Source organism: Mytilus californianus, unplaced genomic scaffold, assembly GCF_021869535.1.
Source record: "Mytilus californianus isolate M0D057914Y unplaced genomic scaffold, xbMytCali1.0.p SCAF_11, whole genome shotgun sequence".
NCBI lineage: Eukaryota > Metazoa > Mollusca > Bivalvia > Mytilida > Mytilidae > Mytilus > Mytilus californianus.
In genome coordinates this window covers 10,192,057-10,219,464 of record NW_026262593.1, presented here as the reverse complement: position 1 = coordinate 10,219,464, position 27,408 = coordinate 10,192,057, and the positions used below count along the sequence as shown (strand labels likewise).

At 32.8% G+C, this 27,408-nt stretch overlaps 3 protein-coding genes across 46 annotated transcripts in view; 1 reads left to right on the top strand and 2 right to left on the bottom strand.

The window, feature by feature from the left end:
- LOC127719526 (sulfotransferase 1B1-like) overlaps window positions 1–850 on the bottom strand; it is a 51,170-nt gene extending 50,320 nt beyond the window's left edge. Inside the window, exon 1 of the mRNA XM_052225731.1 lies at window positions 707–850. Within this exon, the coding sequence (XP_052081691.1) occupies window positions 707–723 (17 nt within the window). The 5' untranslated portion in view covers window positions 724–850. The remainder of the gene's footprint in view (window positions 1–706) is intronic.
- Window positions 1–27,408, top strand: part of LOC127719523 (collagen alpha-1(XII) chain-like) — a 565,245-nt gene that overhangs the window by 449,724 nt on the left and 88,113 nt on the right. The gene's annotated exons all lie outside the window — the stretch shown is intronic.
- LOC127719534 (uncharacterized) lies at window positions 20,193–25,588 on the bottom strand. Its single transcript, XM_052225742.1, has 3 exons — window positions 25,336–25,588; window positions 23,234–23,658; window positions 20,193–20,340 (listed from the first exon to the last, which is right to left on the bottom strand). The coding sequence occupies exons 1-3, from the start codon at window positions 25,436–25,438 to the stop codon at window positions 20,326–20,328; spliced, it is 543 nt and encodes a 180-aa protein (XP_052081702.1). The 5' UTR covers window positions 25,439–25,588; the 3' UTR covers window positions 20,193–20,325.

Below are 27,408 nucleotides of genomic sequence, written 5' to 3'. Positions count from 1 at the left end.
TCATAATCATTTGGTAATTAATGCAATTAGTGTCTCTTCCATGCCCGTCTTGAACATAAAATCTAAATATTAATTAAACAACACTCCTCATGCTCAGGTTGGTTGTCATCGTGCCATACAGTTAATAACAACATGTAGGAAAAACATAAACATAGAACTCCTTTTGTCATATAAAACACTGTCAAACATCCAAACATACTATCCACATTCATCTGTGTCCACACTTGTACGAATAGAAAAAAACTGGTCGGGCCTGTGTTATACCTACTGCATCTGCTTTACTTATAGCCTGTACATAATAGGTTGTGCTTTGGCATCGCCACTTTACTTATAGCCTGTACATAATAGGTTGTGCTTTGGCATCGCCACTTTACTTATAGCCTGTACATAATAGGTTGTGCTTTGGCATCGCCACTTTTCTTATAGCCTGTACATAATAGGTTGTGCTTTGACATTACCACTTTTCGTATAGCCTGTACATAATAGGTTGTGCTTTGGCATCGCCACTTTTCAAATGGTGTGTAAGGTATATCATATTTTGTGTACAGTATGTCACTTATAACACGTGACAAAATTTTACTACACATTACATTAATTTGAAATGACTAAGAGACAATCGATCTAAAAAGAAATTTAACAATTAAGGCTTTCACTAATGGTATGACTGAAAATACAACAATTATGTTATGTTAAAAGATCAACTTACGATTTTGGGTCCATCATGGATTCAAGTTATGAGTGAACTTTTATCCTAATGTAAACAAGGTCATAACCCAATATGTCTCAAGTGTACAAATATAGTTATCTGTATGCAACGGCTAAAAATACAACAATGTGAATTGAGCGCAGTGACGTCATACTTAATAGGAGCAGGTTATAATGTAAGGGACAGCCATTTGATTTTCGTGGTTAAGTGTTGTGGGGGATTGGGTATGGGCGGTTTGGTTTTGTTTTATTTTTACGGGGGGTTGGGGGTTTGGGTTTGGGTTTTGGTTGGGTTGGGTTGGGGGAGTTGACAATGAATATACTGGCTAGTAAACATAGTAATATATAAAATTTGCAGAATAATTTTGTAATTTTGAAATAAAATTTTTTTTTTTTTTTAAAGTTCATACCTTAGTTACTCAGTTAGCCATTGCTTTTTTTATTACCATTTAAGGAAATATTTATTTTTTTTCTTTTTAACTTAAATTATAGCTGGCTACGCCTTGGGCTTTAAATATTCAAAAAACATGACCAAGTATTATCAAACCTATACATAAAAGATGACCCATACACACAATCCAATTCTTGATCATTGATTAAAAGTATTAATAAACAATATAAAACATGTCAGTTTTATTGTAATGGAGACAGGTTTTGTTTGTCACGGTTGCCTATAATTGCTTACAACCACTTCATTTGAACTTTGGTGGATAGTTTTCTCATTTGCAATCGTACCAAATCTCCTTATTTTCATATGATATCTTATTGTTATGCGCAATGAAACTTTGACTTCTATATTTGACTTCTTATTGCGAACTTTTTATATTTATTTTGATATTTATTGTTTATGTGTATAACTTTGTCAATAAGTCTGTTTATTAGCAAAGGATGATTGAAAAGCCAATTAAGTATCTTGTTCGCTTCATAAATATCATTTTTTACATTAAAAAATGCGATGTGAGTAATATGGCAATGAGACAGCAAACTAACGACAAATAATGCAAAAAACATCTAGATGTCAGCAAACATTATTTAACAACTGACAGGTGTCTAATAAATTGTAAAGGAACAATAAAATCTGCTTTTTTTCATCCCTTTCTTTAAGTAACGTTAATCAGTATACAAGATGGGTGATACAACCACTTATTTCAAGGATTCTGACCTAGGACTATTAACACATGAAAATGTTGTTGGGTTCATATATGTTTTGTTTTTTTTAACTTTACCCCACCCATTTTATAAATCTTGATCGGAAGATTGACAACAACGATGAACAATAAATTTGCATTATTGATAAAATTGTTGTGGTGTAAAATCCAAACAGTGATACCTGGTCTAAATTAGTACACCAGACGTGTCTTTCGTCAACAAAATCTTAAATTTTCCCAATGGCACTCGAATCAAATCATTTTGAAGGCCAACTCAAATACGATATATGCAGGGTATATGTAAAAAAAGGTAAAATTGAGAATGGAAATGGGGAATGTGTCAAAAAGACAACAACCCGAACAAACAGCAGAAAACAGCCCAAGGCCACCAATGGGTCTTCAACACAGCAAGAAAATCCCGCACCCGGAGGCGGGCATCAGCTCACCCCTAAATGTGTACTAGTTCAGTGAAAATGGACGTCACACTAAACTCCGAAACATATAAATAAGATAAAATTAAAAAAAATATATATACAAGATTAACAAAGGTTTATCCTTTAACTAAAACACACTCCACAAAGACGGTGTCTCTCTCTTGGAATTCCTGCTCTCCACAAATCAAAAAGCTATGTAATAGCCAATAGTGCTAAAATAAGCGTTAAACACAAAAAACAATATAATGGACTGATGTATTATACTACCAGTCCATACATAACGAGAATACTTTGTGACGATAGAAATAGGAATCTAGCTCAATACTAGACCGACACATTAAGCCGGATTTCCTGTGCGAGTTCACAGGTTAACAATCCACAAAAACATACGTCATCCAGCCCGGAAGTGTTAATCTGACTCTGATTAGTCTGCTTCTACCTCAAAATGCTGAGTATTTAGCGACAAAGCCGTAAAAACCATTGTTAATATAAAAAGAAGATGTTGTATGATTGACAACTCTCCACAAGAGACCATGTTATGTTGACACAAACATGATCAAACCTACGTCCTCTCACAATCAAAACAAGAAAACTACATCAAATACAAGAGGTATTGTATGTGTATCATTTATTTCAAGTAAGATAACATATATATAATAGAGAGAGAGAGAGAGAGAGAGAGAGAGAGAGAGAGAGAGTATTGTTCTCAATTAAATAGACATTTAACATAACAGACAAAAACTGTAATATTTTCTAGAAGAGCCAATGTAAGAAAATGATGACAGCGGACTCTCTTAAAGGTTGTATATATATATATTAAGTTTTAGAAACCATTGAAAAATTATTTAATTACACAATATAATTTTTACGAATTTTGACAGTACCTTTTCTAATCCCCACAGACTTGTAATCTCTTGTTATTATCACTGTTGCACCCTGCTTATGAATATCTAAGTTTTTTAAACTCGTTTTTATCGGCTATTTCTGATATCTAGTGATCATATAGAACTCTTAAAAAATCAGCACGTCGTTTGATTGTTTTAATCGGACGCTGCAATAAATATTCTAACGAAAGATAATCGAATAATAAAGTAGTGGTTTGTAGACCGTTGTTTGTCGTTTCGTCGTTGTTTGTTTTTTCCATGGTGTTGTCCATGTCTCTTCAAATTACGATATATGATTGCCTCTTTGGTATTATCCGTCTTTTGTTGGTATTACAAACGCTATGATATTGTCTATATGTCAGTCGAAAAGATTTTGAGGTTTTAACAAAAGCTGAAATAGAGCCTTGACATGGGAGCCTTGACATGGGTGTTTAAAAAATCTTTGTTTCGCAAAGCCCTTTATAACTGGCAAACTCTTCTTAGAAGTATGAAGGATGGGTCAGAATACTTTAAAATTTTTTGTTGCACGTGGAACCATTTCCTATTTAGGACATTGGTTTACGTTTTATTTTTTATAGATAAGAGTAACTTGAGGTATGAGTCTATGAGACTGTAGCGCAAGGATACATGAAATCTCATATAGATACCTCTACACTCGGTAAAAAATAACAATTAACACACAATTTTAAATTTCTGTAGGTCGCCACAAAATTTGTAAAAGTGAACAGAGACTGTCCTAGACAAAATCAACAATTTCTAAAGGATATGTAAAATTTAAATATTAGTGGAGTCGATCACTGACAGAGTCGCCAGCTTGGGGCATTAAACCACTTTAAGAACTCAATCTCACACCCCCCCCCCCCCCAAAAAAAAAACACACACACACAAGTTTAGCAACAAAATTAGGTACATTTCAGTACAATAAGCTTAAATCTATCTATATCTATATATATATATATAAAACATTGAACACTACAATACCGGTACATTAAACGACAAATAATATATAAAACAATTTATATCATACCGTATTTAAGAATGCATAGTGTTGCATAATACACGTTTAAAGTGCATTAATTAATTATGATAGTATAGAAATCCCACCGTACTATATTCCTGTATCGGTGGCTATATTGTGGATATGACCAAAAGAAGGTTTGGGTCATATGTCAACTCAAATGCAATCCAACGATGCAAAACCCAAAAGATACCAAGACGTCAACATACGGTCTAAATCAATTGACAACTGTCTATGCAATATCTCGTGTTCAACAATTGTTCAAAATGGAGTCTAAAACAGTTTAAACTGATTTAACAGTCCATATCAACCATATCTACCATGAACACCACATTCTCATGATGACAAAACATAAAGATATTATAATGAAAGAAACAAGGTTCAGTCTAAGGAAAGTGCGAATTGAAAAAAAAAAAAACGTTTCTTATGTGTAGTAGCGATATTTCCTACTATGAAATTGTAAATATGCAGACACTTCATGAGAAAAAAAAGATGTTTTCGGCAATGAAAAATATGTTTGATATAAACAAACATCAATAGATTAGTTCCGGGATTACTTCAAACGCGACAAACAGGTGAGATTTATGCATAACTATAAAATCAATAGAATCTGAATTCGATCATTACCTACATTTCAATGTCGTTTTTAAGGAATATAATCAAGTGCAACCGTAAAATGTTTAGATTAGTATAGGGGGACGGGGGGTTGAGATTTCACAAAACATGTTTAACCCCGCCGCATTTTTGTGCCTGTCCCAAGTCAGGAGCCTCTGGCCTTTGTTAGACTTGTATGTTTTTTTAATTTTAGTTCATTTATATGTTTTGGAGTTTAGTGTGACGTCCATTTTTATTGAACTAGTACACATTTTGTTTTAGGGGCCAGCTAAAGCCCGCCTCGGGTTGTTGTCTCTTTGGCACACTCCCCATTTCCATTCTCAATGTTATTGTGTTTTTGATAAATTAGATATAACTAAATATGGGTTTTCTTACATTTATAAAAAGCTATGGTCCTTCATCCTGTCAAATTAATGCACTTATGTTATGACATTTACTGTTTATGACGTCATTACACTAAATCAATTGAATGTGTACTTATTAAAACGTTAGTCTGGGAGAACACGATTTATTTAGTAGTTGTTATTGTCTTTTTAATAACTTTGAGTAGCTGCGAGTACTCTTAGATCGGTACTGTGTGTCTTTTTCTACTTGATATGTATTTGTGCTTCGTGCCGATCTCATTTGCCAAGCCATTTCTTTTTTTACGGGTAGTTCTTATGTTTTGCTGGTACACCGTGTCCCTGGTAAGAGGAACGTAGAGCGCTCTCAAACATGTTAAACCTACCATATTTTGTATGTACCAAGTCGGGAGCCTGTTATGAAGTGGTTGTCGTCAGCTGGTGTATGTTATATCTGTTTTTCGTTTTGTTTTGTCATTAATCAGATCGTTGTTTTTCTTATTTGAAACGTTTCACTTTTTGTCATGTTCTTTCATAGCGGTCTGTATGGGTTTTGCTCACTTTTCACGGCCGTTCGTTGACTTATAATTGCTTAAATTCGTGTCATAATGGAATCTGTTTGATAGTTGTTTCATTGGCAACCATACCCCATCTCCTCATTTTATACAATGTACGAAATGTCAGTGTCAGCGATGATAATTTAGCTTATCCATCTAAATTGTCATGCACAAATGACGATGTTTCTTGTTTGAAATGCATATTGTAATAATGTTGTTATTGTTTTCATAAGAGAAAAGTATCGCATAAATAAGTGTTTCATAATAAAAACATATCACATTTTTTTAGAAAAATTCGCACTTATATAAGAATATATAGCAGTATCAATCTATTACAAGTGATTATAGCTTAAAAGGCAATCGAACACATTGAAAATACAATCCACTGTCGTTGCTACATTATTGTCTTATTATTTATACACTTCAAAATAATAGATCGTACATATAGGTTTCATTTAATCAAATTTGCCTATATTTTTTGTATGAATACAAAAAACTTGGAATTAAATGTATAAAATGCATTTGAAGTTATATAGACGTTTGTTCTGTTGTAAACGTCCCTGATTTAAAAAGGAAAACAATTATTTACCAAATAATCTTCTTTTCTAGTAACAAATGTGATATTTGTCTGCAATTTTCCCACAATGCATCTCGTTGTCAAAAGAAAATATCACTACTCTACATAAGAAACGGTTTTATAATTCGCACTTTCCTTAGACTGAGTTTCTTGACTTTACACAGGCATGTGTTTACCGGTATATCCTTCAATCTTTCAAGTTGAAAATCAAGTAGATCACATACAGCGAAAATACAAACACAAGTGTTCCAGGTTAGAGGAAGGTTGAGCGTTCACATATATATCTTTAATCCCGCAATATTTTTGATGTGCCAGTCACAAGCAAGCACCCATTAATTCAGTGGTTGCCGTTAGTTCATGCCTGTCTTAATTACTTTTTTTTTGTAAATGGTATTGTTATAAGTTAACCATTAGTTTTATCATTTGAATTGTTTCGAATTTTTTATTAATTGCTTATACCTGGTAACTCTGTGTCGGTCTTTCTGACATATCGTCTCATCTGACGCAAGTGAAAAATGACAAATGTCACTGCCATAAACAAATGCAAATATGCAAATATTTCGTCGTCTGCAAACTACTCTACTTATACCATTTTTCAGTATTGAACTAGAAAATCCTACTCGATTCTTTATTCTATTTGATCCTAATATCAAATATCGTTATCATTATAGTCTGAAATAATTGATGCAGAATAATGCTTCTTTCCTATGTGTTTTAACGAGTTTACTCCAAACAGTAGGAAAACGCTTCCGTGCATTTCAAAATGGAGACATAAGCAATACATATCATAGAATTTGTATCTGTTTTATAATTTAATAGGATAGGGTAAAATTAAAAGAAATTTAGGTTAACGAACTTTCAGTTCTTTTGTTGTCTTGATTATTTTTCAATTTAGTTTAAGACAGTGGACATCCTAAATAGAAAGACAGTTAACATGTCAAAAGAACGAGAGAAGTTATACGGAAAGGAGCTAGAGTGTTCATGAAGAATACACAATCCAGAATCATCAGCTATGCATTTTACCTTGTCTACTTTGTTTACTAGAGGTCAAAGCGACATAGATTGCAGATCACCTTAAAAAGCTAACAAGATTTAATTAAGGCTATTGTAGAAGGAAATTGATTCTTCTGGATGTAAATATGATTTGCACTATAGGGAAGCAGGTCGAACAAAAGAAGGATTAGTAATATGTAAATTGGAAATGTGTAAGGCCCAAGAAAAGAGAAGTAAGCCTTGAATTTTTTGTACTCAGAAAATTGACAATTAAGTCAAAGAACTGAGAAAAGTTGTGGACAAGTACAACTTAAAAACAAACGAGAACTGATATCGAATGTTAATGAAACCAGTATTAATTTTGACCATAATCAACAACAGATAGTTACATCTCGATATGACAAGCCATTAGTAGTAACTGATAGCCGTGATGGGAACTTAACTATTATTCCTTAACAATGCTCTTGGAGAAAAAAAAATGAATATTGAACAAGAACTAAATGTGTTCATTCTACATGCCAACGGCTGCCACCCGTCATTAAAGTTCATTAATGAAATCCCTGCCTCTAAGATCCCATTTATTGAAACTGCCACACTAGTGAAGGTTGAAATCATGTTTACAGATTTGAATAGCAAGCCTATAGACAAACATCAATATCTTTCTCCTCTGAGTTGTCATAAAAAACACTGCACCAAGAGCAATCCGTACAGCCAGGCCATCAAAATAAAGCAGACTTGCTTCACTTGCTAATACTGTGAAAAAGCGATTATAAGAACTTCGCGATGATCTGAAAAATTGGGTCTACAAATGAAAAGACGTTAACAGTGGTTTCTCCCGTGCTAACTGCATCAGCCGTGCTGACCTATCATCCTAAATTTGACAAATCATGACACCGTTCATGTGAATATTGGAAAGAAATTGAGAAATATAATACACTATCCAAGATCTTCCCCGAGCCACCCGTATTGGATTTCCGTAGCACCAAAATCTTTTCACATTTGCTGGTGAGAGCTGATTAATCCTTATAACCAAGCTTTTTGTCAGCCTGCTTATTATACGTGTTTTGGGAACAAATAATGTTTGACTTGTAAGTAAACACTGAAGACATAGACTTTTAACAGTCATTCCACTGGTATGAATGCCATATATAATTTTCACATTTTTGCAGCCGAAATATTTGTCTACACGATTTTACAACATCATCATCGGATCATGCATATATCATTTAATATTCACAAGTACTTTCATGATTTTACAATAATCGTCAGGTGAAAGGCCTTCGAGCATCTCATTAGAGACATTAGTTGTCGAGAGGCACATCTTGTGTAGTAAAGAGGGTACCTTTAATGTATAACAAAGATAATGAATTGGATATTCATTCACTATACTGTATACCCAAAATACATAAGTTTCCTTTCAAAAGCCGTTATATGACAAGGGCTATACGAAACATCATTCGAAATAAATAACATCTACCTTAGGGATGATGTCAATCAGATGTGGATACAAACAAATTCAAAAGATCTGTTAGAATACACTCAATCAAAGTTTCTCTCTGCATGCTGTATTATTAAAACATTTGGTCACTCTACCCTTTAGCATAGCATTCATCATTTTAAACTTGAAGATCTGATTTTCTATCGGCATTTATATAAGAACCAACTGTGCCTATCTACTTGCCGACCTGTTCCTTTATTCTTATAATGCAGACTTCATACAGAAGCTCAACAAGAAAAAATAAAAAGAAGCTGGCTTTATGTATTATCAGTTTCACTTTGCACTATAAAGGTGATGATGTCCTGTCACTAAATTACTGCACATTTGTCGACTTTTTTGACTGCATCTATCTAAATGAACTTGAAATACATGATACCACTGATACGGTTAATTCGGCCTCATATCTTGACTTTCATTTAGAAATCGACAACCAATTTTAATGATAAACATGAAGTCCTCATTTCGAAAGTTATAATGGCTTGTTAACCGTTACTGAATATCTGTATCTCAGTTGACTACATATATGTTCCACAATGCCAATTTTTTTACACTTTCTTGCGCAACACGACTGGTACGTGGAACAGGAACTGCTGACCATTCTAAATTACCCGAGATGGTGTGGTTTATGTTGCTCAGTATTTGGTTTTATATGTAATGTTTATCTCCTTTGTTTGTCCTTCCGTCGTTTTTATTTTTTGGCCATGGTGTCATCTTTTTCATTGGATAAATGGTTTTCGAATGACCCTTGGTATATTAGTTTTTCGTGTTTAAAAGCAACTTTCACAACTCTCATAACTGAATGGTTAGTAATGTGTTCAAATTATGCAGTCGCAGATGAAGAAAATTTTAATTTTTATCTGATGCAGCTTGCACAGTTCAATACTAGGAGTTTGAAATAAGGCATAACAAAGCCTCGTATTAAGGTAGATAATTTTCTGTCTAAAAGCAAGAAACACTTGAACAAAGCCAAACCAAAATTGATAACAGTTAAAACATTTACTGTTTTTATCTTTTAAACATAATCTGGAAGTGATTTGTTTATCTGGCTGATATCCCGCTTTTGCAGGGGACATAGAAATACCGGTCGTCCGTCCGTCCGTTTGTCCGTGCGTCCGTGCGCTCTCATTGGTACAATTCTTGACAGATTTTTATAAAACTTATAGTATAGTATAATTTGTTTGATAAAGAACCAAAACAAATGGGTTTTCTAGTTATTGCCAAGTTCTATAATGGTGGCCGATCGTTTTTTTTAAAGAGTTATGCCCCTTGGAAATATTAAATTTATGGAAAATGATCTCGTTAGCGCTCTCTCGAATACAATTCTTGCCAGATATTTATAAAACCTATACTATAGCTTAATACAGCAATATCTCGGACAAGTTCTACAATGGTGGCCTAACGACTTTTTTTTTAAAGAGTTGTGCCCCTTGGAAATATTAAATTTATGGAAAATGGCCTCGTTAGCGCTCTCACGGGTACAATTCTTGCCAGATTTTTATAAAACTTATAGTATATTATAATTTGTTTTAAAGAACCAAAAAAAAAAGTCTTCTAGTTATTGTCCTTGTACCTTGGATAGATAAAATATGTGCAACGCGGGGTACATTAGAAGTCTGTTCTTTTTTTTTTAAGCATTTATAACATAAGCTCTTTCATTTATCAGTAAATATGTTATCCTCTAACCCCCCTCTATGTCAAGCTACTGTGAGAGATTTTTCACTCCAACCATCGGCCTGGTTAGCATTACATAATTTGTCTATAAGTATCTGTAATATATTTTCATTTCCGTAAGAACAAGCGGCTGTCAAAGGTGTCTTATCCAAACCATCAGCCGAGTTAAGAAACATCCTTTGTCTACAAATAAATGTACCATCTTCTCATTTGTTTTCAACAAGCAGCTGTCAGAGATGCCTGTCCAATATCATCAGCATGGCTTGACTACGTCCACATGTTTTAAGTCAATAAACTATCATCTCAATTCTTCCCTTAGAGCAGCTGGCAGAGGAGTTTGTGTCAATCCATCAGTCTGTGAATATCACATCCTTTGTATATTATTAAAAAGTCAGAGGTGTCTGTCACATCGTTCAGCCTAGGTAGCATCACATCCTATGTCTATAAGTAACTGTACTATTTTATAATTTCCTCCGCTATAAGCAGCTGTTAGAGGTGTCTTTCCCTTACCATCAGCCTGGTTAACATCACATCTCTTGTCTATAAGTAACTGCACAATATTTTGATTTCCTCCTAAACAAGCAGCTGCCAAAGGTGTGTCTTCCATACCATTAACCTGGTTAATAACACATCCTTTTTCTATAAGAAATTGTACTACCTTCTCATTTCCTCCCCAACAAGCAGCTACCAAAGGTGTCTCTTCCATATCATTAACTTGGTTAATACCACATCCGTTGTCTATAAGTATCTGTACTATCTTTTCATTTCCTCCCCAACAAGCAGCTGTCATAGGTGTCTTTTCCATACCATCAGTATGGGTAACATCACATCCTTTGTCAATAAGTAACTGAACTATCTTCTCATTTCCTTCCCAACAGGCAGCTATCAAAGGTGTTTCTTCCATACCATAATCCTGATTAACTCCGCATCCTTTTTCTAAAAGTAACTGTACTATCCTCTCATTTCCTCCACGACAGGCAGGTGTCCCTCCCATACCATCAGTTTGGTTAAGATCACATCCTTTTTCTATAAGTAACTGTATTATCTTCTCATTTTTTCCGGTACAAGCAGCTATCAAAGGTGTCTGTCCCGTACCATCAGCCTGAGTAACATCACATCCTTTGTCTATAAGTAACTGTACAATCTTCTCATTTCCTCCACTACAAGCAGCTGTCAGAGGTGTCTTTCTCATACAACCAACCTGGTTCATATCACATCCTCTTTCAATAAGTATCTGTACTATTTTTTCATTTCCTTCAGAACAAGCAACTGTCAAAGGTGTCTCTCCCATACCATCAGTTTGGTTAAGATCACATTCTTTGTCTATAAGTAACTGTACAATCTTCTCATTTCCTCCACTACATGCAGCTGTCAGAGGTGTATTGAATGAATAACAGTACTTTAAATCGACATATTTGGTGATAAAGAAATGAACTATATCATAATATCCTCGGAAGCATGATGTGATAAAAAGTTCCGACAGATTATCATCGTCAACCGCATCTTAGGAGTCTTCATTGTATTCTTTCTTTAGTGTGAGAATATAGTGAAGAAAAGTTCTCGGACATATTTGTTTAAAAAGAAAGTTGTAATCTATGGTTTGTAATAAATTGAGAAATGAAGCCCTATATTTTACATGCTTCATCTGTGAATTGCAAAAACATTGATACAGTTTGCCAAGTTGTAAATCATTTTTTATTCCCTCAAAGTAATCCTGTTCAAACTTCTTTGATATCAGTATAGTAAATTTGTTATGTTTTTCATTAATAGATTGTAATTGTGTCCGTTCATTCAAAACTCGGATGTCTGAATAACGCAATATACATCTGACCAGCGTTTCCTTGGAACCAAAATAAGAACATAAAAAATTAAACATTTGGTCATGTATTACTCTATATTCATTTCGTGTTTTCCATACATAAGTTCCAATCATGCTGACGAAAACTGATTTTATTTTACTTCTAGATGTACCTCGATTCATTTCGCAGATTTCGTAAATGTTTTCCAAGACATCTTTATTTTTCTTATTTCTCTCATTAAAGATGTCAAATAATTCCTCCTTGATAATGCCATTGTGAATAACACATAAAAATAGTGAGCACTATTTTTGTGGGTAAATTGCTTTTAACTTTTCCCATTCATTTCGGTATGTATCGTAAGGACAGTGTAAAAAATCATCAAAATGAAATTTTCATGTTTAGAATATAGATAACACATTAAAGGTGTAAACTCAACATTTTGATCTTTCAACAACTCACTATTAGTTTTTGTTAAATACTTAATACCTATCTTTAATTTGTCCTTTTTTTGATATTCCGCAGACAAGTTGACGATATTTGATGAAAAAAAAGTACATGAGTTACTAAATGTTTCCTCTCGGAAAATATCTAAACGGCATGTTGCTGCTATTTTCGTTTTTCCCTTTTCCAGGATCCATTTTAAATTGTCTTAATTTTTTATCAAGTATTCAATTTCCAACACACTAGGTGCAAACCGTCCACAAATATCGTCAAGAACAAACACCTGCCTTTCGTCCTCTTTATAATGCTGAACTATATCCTGGATTCCAGAACATGGTATTATACTATAAATCGTAGCCTAAAGTTTTTTTAAAGCGACATGATGCATCCAAATGCTCTTACCAATACCAGGTTTACCTACTATTAAGACGGCATATTCTGATTCAAGGATCTGTGAAATCTTTTTTACGGCAGGCGTTTCAACAAACATTAGTTCTTGTTTTTTCCAAAATTCCATCTCGACAATGTGGGAATCTGAAAGTAACAAATATGAATTAAAATTAGTTGTCAAAATTGATTTGGAAAGCCTTCATCGAATTGTTGTTTTTATACGATATGTTTCTTTCATTTACAACACAATTCATTCATAGTTTCTTCTTCTTATGAACTGTTTTTTTTTTTCGACCTGTAAAATTTCAATTAAGGGCATTAGCGTAGCGTGAATCATCTTTGTGTTTCTGTCAATGGATTGGAAATCACAAACAAAAATCTACCGAGACTTTACCCTGAGAAATTATGACGGAAAATGAGCTGAATAAGTTTCATTTGAATATAAGAAAATTGATGATAGCAAAGCAAGGTTTATTTTGTGATTACACTCGATTGTTATAAGAATGAACTGTCAAGCATATTTATCTGTTAAGTAAAACCCACGCCTCAGTCACCTATGAGATCTTATTTTAAAACTTCAAACTTTTTTCTCGTAGATTTATTTAATTGCAAAAATATGGTTGCAATATGTACAATGCATAGTTTGACTGAATTATTTACATTGCCATTTAGTGGTTGTATGATCGTTAACATTACGCAAGATGAAAACAGATGGTTGCATATAAACCATATTTTTAAATTTTTTGCTGCTTATGGATTATCTTTCTCAAAGAGTATAGCCAACACCAAACACCATTGCTGTTATGATGGTGTAAATTTCAAAATAATTTTGTTTCTCTGCGCTTCACTTGTAAAAGATTGATTGATGGATTGTTGTTAGCTTTACTTTCAGTGGCAAATATATCAGACATGTTAAAAACGAAAACCAAATATTAATCAACGGAATAGGTAGTTCATGTTACCGGGGTCTAGCGGGATGAAAGGCGTGTATTTGGACTGCCACAGGAAAAAATAGTATAAAAGATGAGTTTTAAGTGCCATTCTTTTTATGAGCGGCATCAGATTTTCTGAACAGACATGTATTCCTATTGATACCAATTGCGTCTCTTTGATAGCAGACGTGTTCCTGTACTGTTATGAATCACAGTTCATGACAAAACTCGGCAACGACCCGTCAAAATTGCGTTTCATTGATAAATTCAACAAGACTTTTCGTTATCTTGATGAGATATTTTGTTACATATTCAAGAATTGTTTACATATACGGTCGAAATTTACCCAAAGGAACTAATTTTAAATAAATCAAATATAAACGGTAATAACAGTCCTTTCCTAGATTAAGATATTTCAGTTTTACATGGAAAAACTCTTCACAAAATTTTACGACAAAAGGGACAATTTTTCTTTCCCTATTTTAAATTTTCCTCTTTTGAAGGTGATGTTCCTTTGACACCATCTTTCTCTCTTTTGAAGGTGGTACACCTTTGGCACCATCTTATGGAGTTTATTTATCACAACTCGTTCGCTATGCCGATGTCTGTCTGCATCGGTTCGTTTTTAGTGCAGACAACGTGACATTCTGTTTCTGTTGAATTAAAAGACTTATCAGCTTCAAAACAGGCATTTTTTAAACAGTTTTTATTTGTTTTGTTGCTAACCAATTAAATGTTATTTGATGAGTTTTAATTGAATACGACATGACTTATGAAATTTCCTCCAAGGATAAGCTGTCAGCTAAAAATAAATACACGCCTGCCATCCGAAAAGAAGGTTACTTATTAAGAAAATTCCTGTTTAAATATAGAACTTATTTGCAGTACTCCCCCTCCCCTCTGCAAAAATACTGATCCTCAGATTTCCCTGATTATCGAATTCATCCGGGATATTGATGAGTGGAAACCTTCTTACAAATTAAAAGAAAACCTAATAAAATTGAAGCTCAGTCGCATCGCAGCGGCAGTAATTGATATAGGACATTTTATGTATAAGCCCCCTGTCCTTCAAGAAATACCATTTCCCTCAAAGCCCACATCTAGTGGTAACCATCAAAGCTAGTATGATGACGTAACCGGTAAAATTATGTCAAATGGAAAAATATTGAATATATAAGATCAATGAAATATATTATAATAAATGATATTACCTTTCGGGTGGTATTGGCTTGATTACTATCTGCTTATGAGTAATTTTATGTAAAATACTGTCAATGGAAGTTTGTGTATACGTGTAATCGTTGATGAATTCGGTATCAGTAACGAAAGCACATGTTTTCTTAACCATAACAAACAAAGAATCTACTAAAATATCCTAGAAAAAGTATACTTATTGTATTTGTATGAATTGAGAGAAATTTCATAAATATACGTTAACATTAATTTAATCAAAGCTCACCATGACATGCGCACTGGCTTAAGTTTTTTCTCAGTTCCTCTGAAAATAATAAAAGGTTAGCATCAAAAACTACTTTATAAAGTTCCTCTGAACATAATAAAGGGTTAAGATCAAAAACAACTTTATAAAAAAAAAGATTCAGTATAACATAAAGATCAAGAAAGTTTTTAATTTGGACTGTGATTAAGTACTAGAAATATGAAACAGGTGCTGTCTCGTTAGATTTCAAATGTTATTTTTAGTCATATTTTTAGAAACCTAAAAACTCATATTTGTGCGACTTCATATCCTTTTTGTTGTTTAATCTGTAACAAAACTGTTAGGAATCGTATGCTCTTTGATGATGTTCTCATATGATCCCGAAATAAATAAAAACCAAAATCAAGTTTTATCGTCGATTTGTAAATAAAAGGGCTTCAGGGCCATATACTATATACACCCAAATTGATCTATCTACTTATATCGTATGAAATTATTTAGATTATAGACAATGCAAGGATTATAATATAACAGGATAATTGAACATGCTTTTGTTACATTTGTTTGTTTTTATAGTGATTAAGATGATAACATAATGTTGACTGCTGTACCCCTATTTTTGACATTTTTACCTTTCGTGTCTGTTTGTTTTGTTCACGCATCGTTGTAAATATAATGGATTTTTTTATGCGACTGTCATACAAGTGAGAGGTTTAGCTAGCTATAAAACCAGGTTCAATCCATCATTTTCTACATAAGAAAATGCCTGTACCAAGTTAGAAATATGACAGTTGTTTTTCATTCGTTTGATGTGTTTGAGTCTTTGATTTTGCCATTTCATTAGGGACTTTCCTTTTTAAATTTTCCTCGGAGTTCAGTATTTTTGTGATTTTACTTTTTATAAACTCAACCAGTAACTTGGTCGAAGTCAAAAACATGAATGACATAAAGGGACACATACATAATATTGTTACCATAATTGTTTAAAAAGTCTTTTAAATTTCATTTGTTTTTGTGTCATTTAAAAAAAGTATTGTATCACTCGTCCATTCACAAGATAAATATGGTTTCTTCATGGCGATTATTTTAATTAAATGATGCAACCATTTTGTTCAACAATATAGAAATTAATCCCTACTTATAAAGAGATTTTAGCGGTATTTATAGTATAATGAGAAAGTACCAATTTGCATCAACACGATTACAATCTGATCGGTCACTGTACTCTGTTACATGTGTCTGTCGCTGCATGTAAGATCTGAAAACATCCCATAATGAGTCAGGAGCAAATGCCTTATTATGATTAAAAAGTTCAGCTAACAATTTAAAAGAATAAAAATATGTCCTTAGAACACGATTGCCTGTCTGTATTATTCAGTTCTATTTCCAGTGAAGTGTAAAATGGGGATAAAAACCGTTATTTGGTATAGCAATTAAAGACATCAAATCATAATGAACATGTGTACTAAGTTTCAAATCTATGTTACCACAACCTCGTGGTAAAGCATCTTTACGAAAAATCTTAATCTGAAACAGGGCAGAGGGATGCACAGTCCAGAAAACACAATGTCTCTTCTATCGACGAATGGGCAAACAAATAAATTAAACAATTTAAACTTCATCTTTTGCTAATAAAGGGAATCTTTTCACACAGGTCGGGGTAATTTCTGTACTATAATTGATAATTTAATGCTTCGTTTTGATATTTTATTAGGGTGAAAAGGCATTGATCAAAGCACATTTTGTATGAAGCGCTGAGCGCTGAAGCGCTTCATGATAAAAATGTGCACATTTACAACGTCTGCATACCTGCCAACTTTTCAAAATCTCCATTGTGGATTTTAAGCACAAGAGGACATTATGGTCCTTGTCATAAGTGTTTTTAATCTCTACAATTTTGTTTCAATGAGTATGTAGGTGCTTAATCACCGGTACCCTTTAAACTCATTTGAATGCATGTTTTCAGGTGTTCAGTTAATATAATAAGTAATTTCAAAATTCAGGTCAACACCTCTCATGAGGGATATCCCCCATAAAGCGGGATAGTTGGCGGCAGGTCTGCCGTCTGTACAATACTATAAAATTATAAACAAGAATGTGTCCATAGTACACGGATGCCCCACTCGCACTATCATTTTCTATGTTCAGTGGACCGTGAAGTTACGAGTTATATCAAGCGTGTTGTTTGTTTTCCAATACATCGATTTTGCGTTGTCACGGGGAGCATGAATGTGGTTTATCATTTTGAAATATTATTTTTTGAATGCCTTGCAATTTTGTCTGCCAAACAAATTAACGGATCGGAATGTAAGATACCTGTGAAACTATTTTGAAATAATTCGCAATAGAAAATGTAAATGGATAAGAGAAAAGAAGTGATAATTATCGGATTGAAACTTGAGTCATTTCGAAATGTTTTAGGTTTATAGTTTTGTCCAGCATTTAATTCAATTATGGTTGCGGCAATATATTAGATCAGGGGGGAAAATCTCAATAACGAAAATAACACCTTATATATGTGGTGCCACCGAATCACTTTTCTGTATTTCCTTCATCGGGAACGTAAAATCTTAAATAATTTATAAAACAAACAATGCATTACTACTAAGCGTTACCATACGGTATGTTCCTGCCCGAATGTTTACTATTTAACAGAAGTATCAGGTAAACATTTGAAATTAAACATATTGAGATTGATTGTATGCATGGATTAGTTTTTTTTTTAAAAGAAGATACATACAATGCTAACCCTTTACAATTATCGCTAAGCGACAAAAGGGGAATGACTATATTTTGTGACATTGATGGATTATAAAATGGAAAGAGCAATGTCTATCATAAATAAAAATGTTTTGATATATATCATCAACTCAATCTATGCATTAACCATTCATCTGATACATTGGCAAGAATTTACCAGAGACATTAAAAAAACTTCTCAATTTTTTTAACACACATGGCAACTTGATATAAACTAGCTTAATATTGTGAAAACAATGGAATTTTCGTAATTTTTCCTTTTGTGCGTTCCCGTGCGACAATTGTATTTGGTTTCCCGACTTTTTTGTCTGACAAGCGTATCTGATGAAGGTTATTCCAGAAATCGATTTCACCTTTCATATTACAAATATAAATAAACTTTGTAAATCATCTTATATTTAACGCATTCTTAGTTATATCACCTACCGAATTGTGCATCGTGATTTTGCAAAGTTTTGTCTCGAGTCACCAACCTCTGCAAATGTATAAAGATATTGTTGTGCTATTACAGATATGTTTTGCAAACCATCAATGATTAAAACGAATTTTAAACTAGATACCTTACCACTTTATGGACATTTATGAGAAACATAGGCCACAGTTAAAAGCCAGACATGAGCATGTGAACAAATTCAGAAGGGGCTTTCAATATTTTCTGTAGCAACACTGGTGTGTGCATTTCCGTTTTAAAGTACATCTCTTCTTGAAAAGTGGACCAGTTACTGATGTTAATTCGTTAAAAGTGACAGTAACTTTATTAAAAAGTCCAAATCTTACATATTTACCCATAAATATCCGTACGAGTGTTTCATGTATATATTTTTTTTGGCAAAGTAGATACTTTATAAAATGCCAATGCTTAGTTGTGTTCGAATAAATTTTGTTCTTGTCTGCACATTACTTGTTTGTCAAGAATTCAAAGTTAAAGCACAGACAGGCAAATTACATGTTATTTTCATTCACTTCTTACTGTGTATAAACCGGATACGATGATTTCGTTCCAAGACAGATAACTCTATTGTCATTTTCACGGTACTGAAAGACCAACTCAAGATCTGTCCATAACCTTCTGCCATGAACATGTAAACTAAGGTGAATTGTATAATATGTTGTCTCGGTTCAAACATACTTTTATTGGTATAAATATTGATTTTGTTTCCACTAAATTAAGATCAAACTAAATATTATTTTTATATACATATGCACAATCATGGCTCTACAATCTGTCAATATCTATATCTTGGCAGTGCATGATTTTTTTATTCGTAGTTATTGGCTTTGAACTAGCTGTCAGTAACTGCGAATACTCTCAGATCTGTACTAAGTATCTTTTTTTGTTGTGGTGATGTATATGCAGTCTGTGTTTTTGTTGAATGTATTTCTGCTGTGTATCGATCTGACGAGTTAAAACCTTTTAAACTGATTTTATATTTTGTTCTTATGTTGTACTGTTACACCACTGACCCAGGTTAGGGGGGGGGGGGGGGGGGCGGTGGGGGGTGGGGGGGCTGGCTCCATGAAACTAGTTAAGCCCCGCCACATTCCATATGTGCCTGTATTAAGTAAGGAGCCTGTGATTTGGTGGCTATCGTTTATTACTGTTTCTCATAATTGTTTTTCGTTTATTGTTTTGTATAGTTTTATCTTATGTTGCACCGTTGCACCATTGTCCCAAGTTAGGGTAGGATTGGCGCCTTCAAACCTGTTTAACCCCGCAGCATTCTGTATGTGCCTGTCTAAAGTCAGGAGACTGTACATCAGTGGTTTTCGTTTGTTGCTGTATATCATATCAGTTTTTCGTTCATTGTACATGAATCAGGCCATTACTTTTCTCGTTTGAATTGTTTAACATTTGTCATTTGGGGGACCTTTTATAGCTGACTGGAGACGTTTCAAATATATAGTCTGTCTTACTTACTTTGTCTATTTCCAAAAATCTTTTTTCCAGGTCTCTCTTTAACTGAGAAAATGTTTTAAGGAGCATGATTTCGACTGTCTTTAGTTCATTTTTCATCGTAATAAAATCATTATCTGTTTCTGTTGCCACAAGTTGTGCATATTCAGCAAGAACGTGTGTTTGTTGACGAAACTCGTTTACTAATTCAAGACCATGAGTAGTTCCGCTCAAAAACCGTGGACCTAAACAAAAATAATGTGAAGATAGATATCAATAATGAAACATTTGCTTGACAACTAACAATTTCCTCGAAGTTAAACTGTTCCTAAATTTAATAATTTCAACTTATGCCACAATTGTTAACCTGAAACCAGATAAAGGCTCTTTCGATCATTTGCGTTCATGTGAATCGCTTTACATATTTAAAAATGGCCACTTTTCTTTATTGTACACTATAATATCAAAATCTCTTTGATATTGATTTATTATTGCTTATCATTTTATTATGTACAGTTTATCCCTAACTTCCGTAGTTTTCGTTTTCGTACGAAAAAAAAAGGAAATCGTCGTCATTTAAGAACAATAACTTCTTATAAGGAGATGACTGACAATTTTAACAATTTGACATTTCTGTAGATCTGGTTCTGCTGATTGTTTTTGCTTTTTTAAGTTTCTTTTTTTTCTGTTACAGCTATCGGGATTATAAGCAAAAACGCAACAATTGAGATACATCGTCATTTGAGGGCAATAACTCCTTTAAGGTGGTACCTAACACTACAGGGAGATAACTCTGTAAAAATCAGCTAAACGTTTTAATCACGTTGCATTGTTAAGGAAATATTAAGCTTCTCAATGATCAAAATTAGTGTTTGTCAAACTGCTATATAACCAATGAAATTTTTCTGATAAAGTGGTTGGTTCAAATTTTTTGAAATTTCTATATTTTTGTCAAAGGGTCAAAGTAAATATTTTGTCAAAATTTTATGAAAATTAAACGAGCCAAATTAATATAAGTCAAGGTGTTGGGTACCACCTTAAGGAGTAGACTGTCGTTTTGGAAAATATTGTTTTGTTGTTCATTTGTTCTATTTTAAGTTTCTATCTATCTTCATTGAAAAGGCTAAACGCCAAACGAAATGATAAAAATATTCTTGTTATGGCAGTAACTACTTTAAGTACTGACAATTTTGGCTTTTTAACTTATTTGTAGATCAGTTCTTGCTGATAATTCTTGTTATTCAAAATTTCTATCAATTTATGCTCTTCAACTTCGTACTTTATTTGACCTTTCACTTTTTTTAACTCGAGTGTAACTGATGAGTCTTTTGTAGACCGCATCTGGCGTACAAACTATAAGCCTGGTATCTTTCTTCAGATTTTCTATATTGACTGACTTGTAGATGTTATCTAGCTGATCATATTTGCTATTTAAAGTTTCTATCTATCACTATTTTACCTAGTTGTCACGATAATATGCAAACAAATGACAACAAAAAATGGAAAAAATGTCACTAAACGGCAATAACGCTTAGACAATGTTAGAAATCTTATTTACAGATCCTCTCTTGTTTGTCGTTTTTGCTATTGAAAGTTTATATCTATCTGGGATAGTTTTTAGGATGATAGGCAAACAAAATGTCATTTAAGGGCAATAACTTCTATATGGAGTGGACAAACGATTTCGATTGTTTAACTTATTTGTAGATCATGTCTTGCTGACCATTTATGTTATAAAAAGTTTCTCTCTATCTTTTATAGTTTTTTTCAAGATAATCGGAAAAATGAAATTTTTTTTTTTTTTTGTAGGTTAGTCTGAGATGGTCTTATACTGATCTTCCTCTAAATAATATAGGCTTCGGAAAGCTAGACACAGTAAACAATTCCTAAAGTCCTTTTCAATCCGCAACATTCCATACCACTTATCCAATAAGTCCAGTGAAATATATAAGTTCTTTACAAGTGTGGTGGGGTCAGATATGTTTGCGACCGCGCAATTCTCGCCCTTACCAGGAACAGTGATGTAATAGCACAACATAAGAAAAAAGTGAAAGATTTTCATGAAATATATCAGCTCTCATTGCTAATGTTTGTTTACTTCATGTATATTAAATATTAGATTTCCACTGACAAAATGCTTAGTAAAATGTTATAGGTTATATCTGCCTATAAGTATGTTCAGCATATTAACATTTTTATCAACAAAACAAGCATATTTGGACATTACCATTCATTTCCCATTTTTTGATTCCCCCGATGATTTGCTTTTCTTTATTGAGACTAAGTTTAAGGTCCTTGACTAGCTTCTTCATCAGTTGGAATGAATTGGAATACTTTACAGCATCCCATTCAGTAAAGTCACAATGAGCCCAAGGATTTCTTATATACCGTCGTACCTATCATGAAACCAAATTCATTCTACATGTATGCCATCACTATGTTAAGAATTGATAAGGAATTGGTAAGCAAGTTAGGTAGCAAAGCACCAAATTGTTTTTGAAAGTGATTGTAAAGTTGTGTCACAGCGACATCATATTACATTTTCCTTACGTGATTCTTGAACAAGATATTATTTTTTTAACACCAAATAAAAAGTAGAATTTAAAGTTTTTTTGGGAAAACTGTCAAACCACTTACAGTTAAAAATGCGACACCTTTATCAGTAAACATTTTTTTAAAAGTGTAATCTTTTCTAAATGTACAAACTATTTATTTATTTATTATGTTCTGTTAACGATATATAGGGATATCGAAAACTTTATTATTTTTGAATTTTTTTATTGAAAATTTCTTATTCTCAAAAATAATGAACGTCTCGAATATTTAGTGAAATGCCTAGTTCACACCAAGTATTCAATCTGTTAGCGTAACTTGGTTTATTTTGGTACCTCTCGTAATATGAACATTTACTTTTAATAAAGATTTTTATTTTAATGAACTTTTGATACCGCTGGTTTCACAAATAAATATCATTACTACGGAACACATTAAACAAATACTATGAGTGGCGCAAATTATAAAAAGTTAAATAACAAAAATACCGAACTCAAAGGAAAATTCAAAACGGAAAGTCCCTTATCAATTGGAAAAATCAACAGCTCAAACACAGATATAAATCTACACAGATACTTTACGTACATCTTCGGCATCAGACTTTACGATTGGAGCGAACTGGTCAATATTGATGATCAATCCCAGCAAAGCGGAGGAGTCACATGTTTCATCAAAGCCTGTATAATGTACCATATGTGTTTGTAGGAATAGCTTGGATAGATCCACAGCACTCTTGATCATGTAGTCGTACTTTGCTTTATAATAACCATGTTTTACTTTGTTGTTGTTGACTGCTTCGTAATTAAGGGATGTCTTGTTTGTTAATGGATGTTTTTGTAAATGCTTTGAAAAAGTTTGTGTATCAAGGCTATGTTTAATAGATAACTTATAACAAAGTTTTGTTAAAGCTGGAACAACATATTTCCTCATGGCTGGGGATATTACGCCGTGTAGGCATATTCCAACAACCAACCATCTTTTCTGAACATCGTCTAAGTCTGCTGGTTTTGCTGAAAATAAGGTTGAAAAATGAAATGTTTATTCAAAGTATATTAGTTTAGGACAGTGATGGAGTTTTACAGTTGATGTACAATTGGTGTTGAATAAGCATTGTTTCTTGCAAAAAACGTGCATTCTACTGTTATATTTCTTTGATATTGTCATATAAGACATGCGTCGGTGACTTTGTAAAAATTCAAATTGTTCAAATAATAGGGTTTCAGTTTTCTTACGAATTAATATAAATGTATAAAACTTTTTTTGTTAATGAAAAAGGCAAAGAAGTCAGATCAACTTACTGTAACTTTTATGGAACGATTAAAGCTTCAAAGGTTGTCCTTAACAACATCTATGTATGCTTATTGCACTCTTTAAACGCAGAATTGGTCATGGTTGTTAAGAATGGCCTTTAACAGCGAAACTGAAGCAATATCTGTCTAAATTAAATTTTTGGAACTTTTATTAACGCTTACAGTGACATTGATAATATGTTTGCTTAAAATTATCAAACATTCTTTATCTATGGGAACTAACTTTGAAAGGGGCGTAAGCGGTCAAATCATGTTTTCCAATTTGACTCAAATTTTCATATCATGTACATTTATTACAACTAAAACGTATATCAAAGTTACAAAAAGTCCGATTAAAAAAAATTAAGAATGCATGGACTAGTTATAATACATCAGTATTACGTGTGTATTTTAGACTAGACGTCATATTATTAATCACCGAGATTACGTACGAAACATGGCATTTGACCCTATATAAACATAAATATGAATGTAATAAAATTGTACGGTATCAAATCTATCATATGAGCACTTTGACACTAAACATCTTTTCAGTGATGTTCGAATACTCAGACAAGCACGTGCAGTCGTATAATGACAATTGTCTTTAGATTTGTTTGAAAATCATTATTTTTATCTGTAGAAGAAAGATCTATTTTCAAACTCAACAAACTTAGCCCATGTGTCACCCATCTCAAGCTAAGTGTCAAATTGAAGAATCATTCAAATGAGGTTGATTTTTTTTTACTTGCAACCCAATAATACAAGATATATTTTGATCATATTTTGACCCACAATAACTGTTCATTACGAAATATAATTATAATATTCCGCTTTAAGAAATATTCTCAAAAAAAAAATCATATTTCATTTTTTGGTCTTAATAATAGTTTATATAACAATAAGAACATGTGGTATGATTGTTCATTAGATAACTCTCCACCAGAGACCCTTTAAGGAAATGTAATAGACACAGCAAAATAGTTGTCCTTTTCTAGATAAGGATCTATATTCCAATTTAACACGTAACCGCTTTAAAAACATATTACGTAAGAGACGATCATTTGTTCCCTATTTTTTATGTTCCTTCATTGGATGGCGATGTCCCTTTGGCCCTTATTACAGTGCAAATATCTCCAAAATCGTTTGTTTTGCTCGTGTCCGTAGGATCATTTTAAATTTCAATGAACATAACCTAGGTATAACAGGTATTTCCTTAAAATATTGACACCTTGATGTATTAACTAAAAACCAATCTTTATCAATAAATTTGTGATTATCACTTATGTTTAACCAGTTATCTTCTGAATTCCTATGACAACGGTACCATTCTTTAAACACAATGCACTACATTTTGAAGTTTAGTCGTTATGTGATTATTAAATGATGTACGAATACCTATTACTCGTTGATGTTTTGAAGCTATCACATTGATTTCATCTTGTAATTCTTTCGGGATAGAACGTTTTATGCCACTTGACGTCGAAGGTTCTTCCTCCATGTTCTGTTAGTAACAATGCTGGTTTTTTTTTATCTGTCACAGCATGTGATCTTATAGATTGTCTTCCATCTCTGTATCTTTGTTACATCATTTGACATCAATCTTTTTAGTGTTAATTCATTCTAGGAAAATAATATTAAGAAGCATACAGTTTGTCATTGGTCAGGAAGAAGGTTATATTTGGTTTGTAAAAATGTTTTACCCATTATGTTATCTTAAACAATTTGCAGGATAACACTAAAAACTATAAAAATGCTTATTCGCATGAAGATTGATGCATGCAAGCAGTAGACGTTTAATAGAAAAGGTATTAAAAAAAATAAATGTTCTTAGACGCTTGAAATTCAGATTAAAAAGGAAATAACTAAAAATATATCGAACTTTTATTATGCCAGTTCTTGGATATTCTTCAGAAGTTTTGGATAATAGAAGATTAGAAACATTACAGCTGGAAGCAGCACGTATTGTCACTGGTCTAACAAGCTACGCTAGCCCTCATTCACTCTATTTAGAAAAGGGATGGGAAGGGTTAAAGATTCGACGGGAAGTTAAAAAATTAACTTTACTTTACATTATTATGAATAGGGATATTCCAGAATACTTATTATATTTAATACTCCAACCGTGGCAGAAACAAACAATTACAATCTATGAAGTACTCAAAATATATACCAAACTCCAAGCAGATTGTCCCTTTATCAAGAATCTTTTATTCCATCTAGTATGAAATTCTCTCGATATGACTTTTAGAAATGGACTCTCTTGAAATATATTTTAAACAGAAGTATTATAAAAACTAATCACCCCTACATATCAAATTTACATTTTGCGATAGATATTTAAATGTTTTTCACGCAAGATTAAGAAATAAATGCAGTGCGCTTAACATGGATTTGTATCATGCAAATATTAAACCCAATGCAATGTGTCAATATGGATATTTATATGAAAATGCTCATAAAATAAAAACAAAGCGTTAAATAATTTCATGCGTTTGAAGCGCTATTCTGGATTTACCTTTCATCAGTGACGGTCAAAGCCGAATATTTGAAAACCAAGAATGAATAATAACCTAAACAGTTGAAGAGCTATATGACCAGAAAGGACCTAAAAAAAAATAGCCAAATTTATCTAAGGTCAGCTTTGCCTGAGGGATTTGAAACCTTTGTTTCTTATAATTTCAAAATTTATAAACGGACAATTTTAGAAAGGTTTGTTATTGATCATGTCAGTACCGAAGTACTGATTACTGAGCTGATGATACCCTAGGAGACTGATAGTCCACCAGCAGAGGTATCGACCCAGTGCTGTAAAAAATGAAAACAACACGTTAAATAATTTCATGCGTCAGATGCGCTTCTCTGGATTTACCTTCATCAGGAACGCTCAAAGCCGAATATTTGAAAACCAAGAACATATAATAGCCAAAACAGTTGAAGAGCTATATGACCAGAAAGGACCTAAAAAAATAGCCAAATTTATCTAAGGTCAACTTTGCATGAGGGAATTGAAAACTTAGTTTCTTATAACTTCAAAATTTATATACGGACAATTTTAGAAAGGTTTGTTATTGATCAACATTATGTCCTCTCATGTAAAAATTATGCAGCTCCATGGAATACCTTATTTTTTTAACTTAGAAAAGAAAACTCTGATGATAATAGCATGTATAGTTACTCTATAGATTTAAAAACGCTAATTTTTATAAAAATGTAGAATTTTGTTAAAACGACCAATCGCTTTTCATTATATTTAGACATTATTGCTAATCATATAAACATTTAAGTTTATTTACTTGTTTTGTTGACCACGAATTGAATTATTCAATTTATTCAAAGATATGGACCATCCATTTGATTTTATATACAATATCATATATGTTGACACAATAATGTGCTTGCTTTGAAAATAAAATTTACATTTAGAGTGAATGTTTATTCCCAGATTAAAACATCCTACTTGGTTTTTGA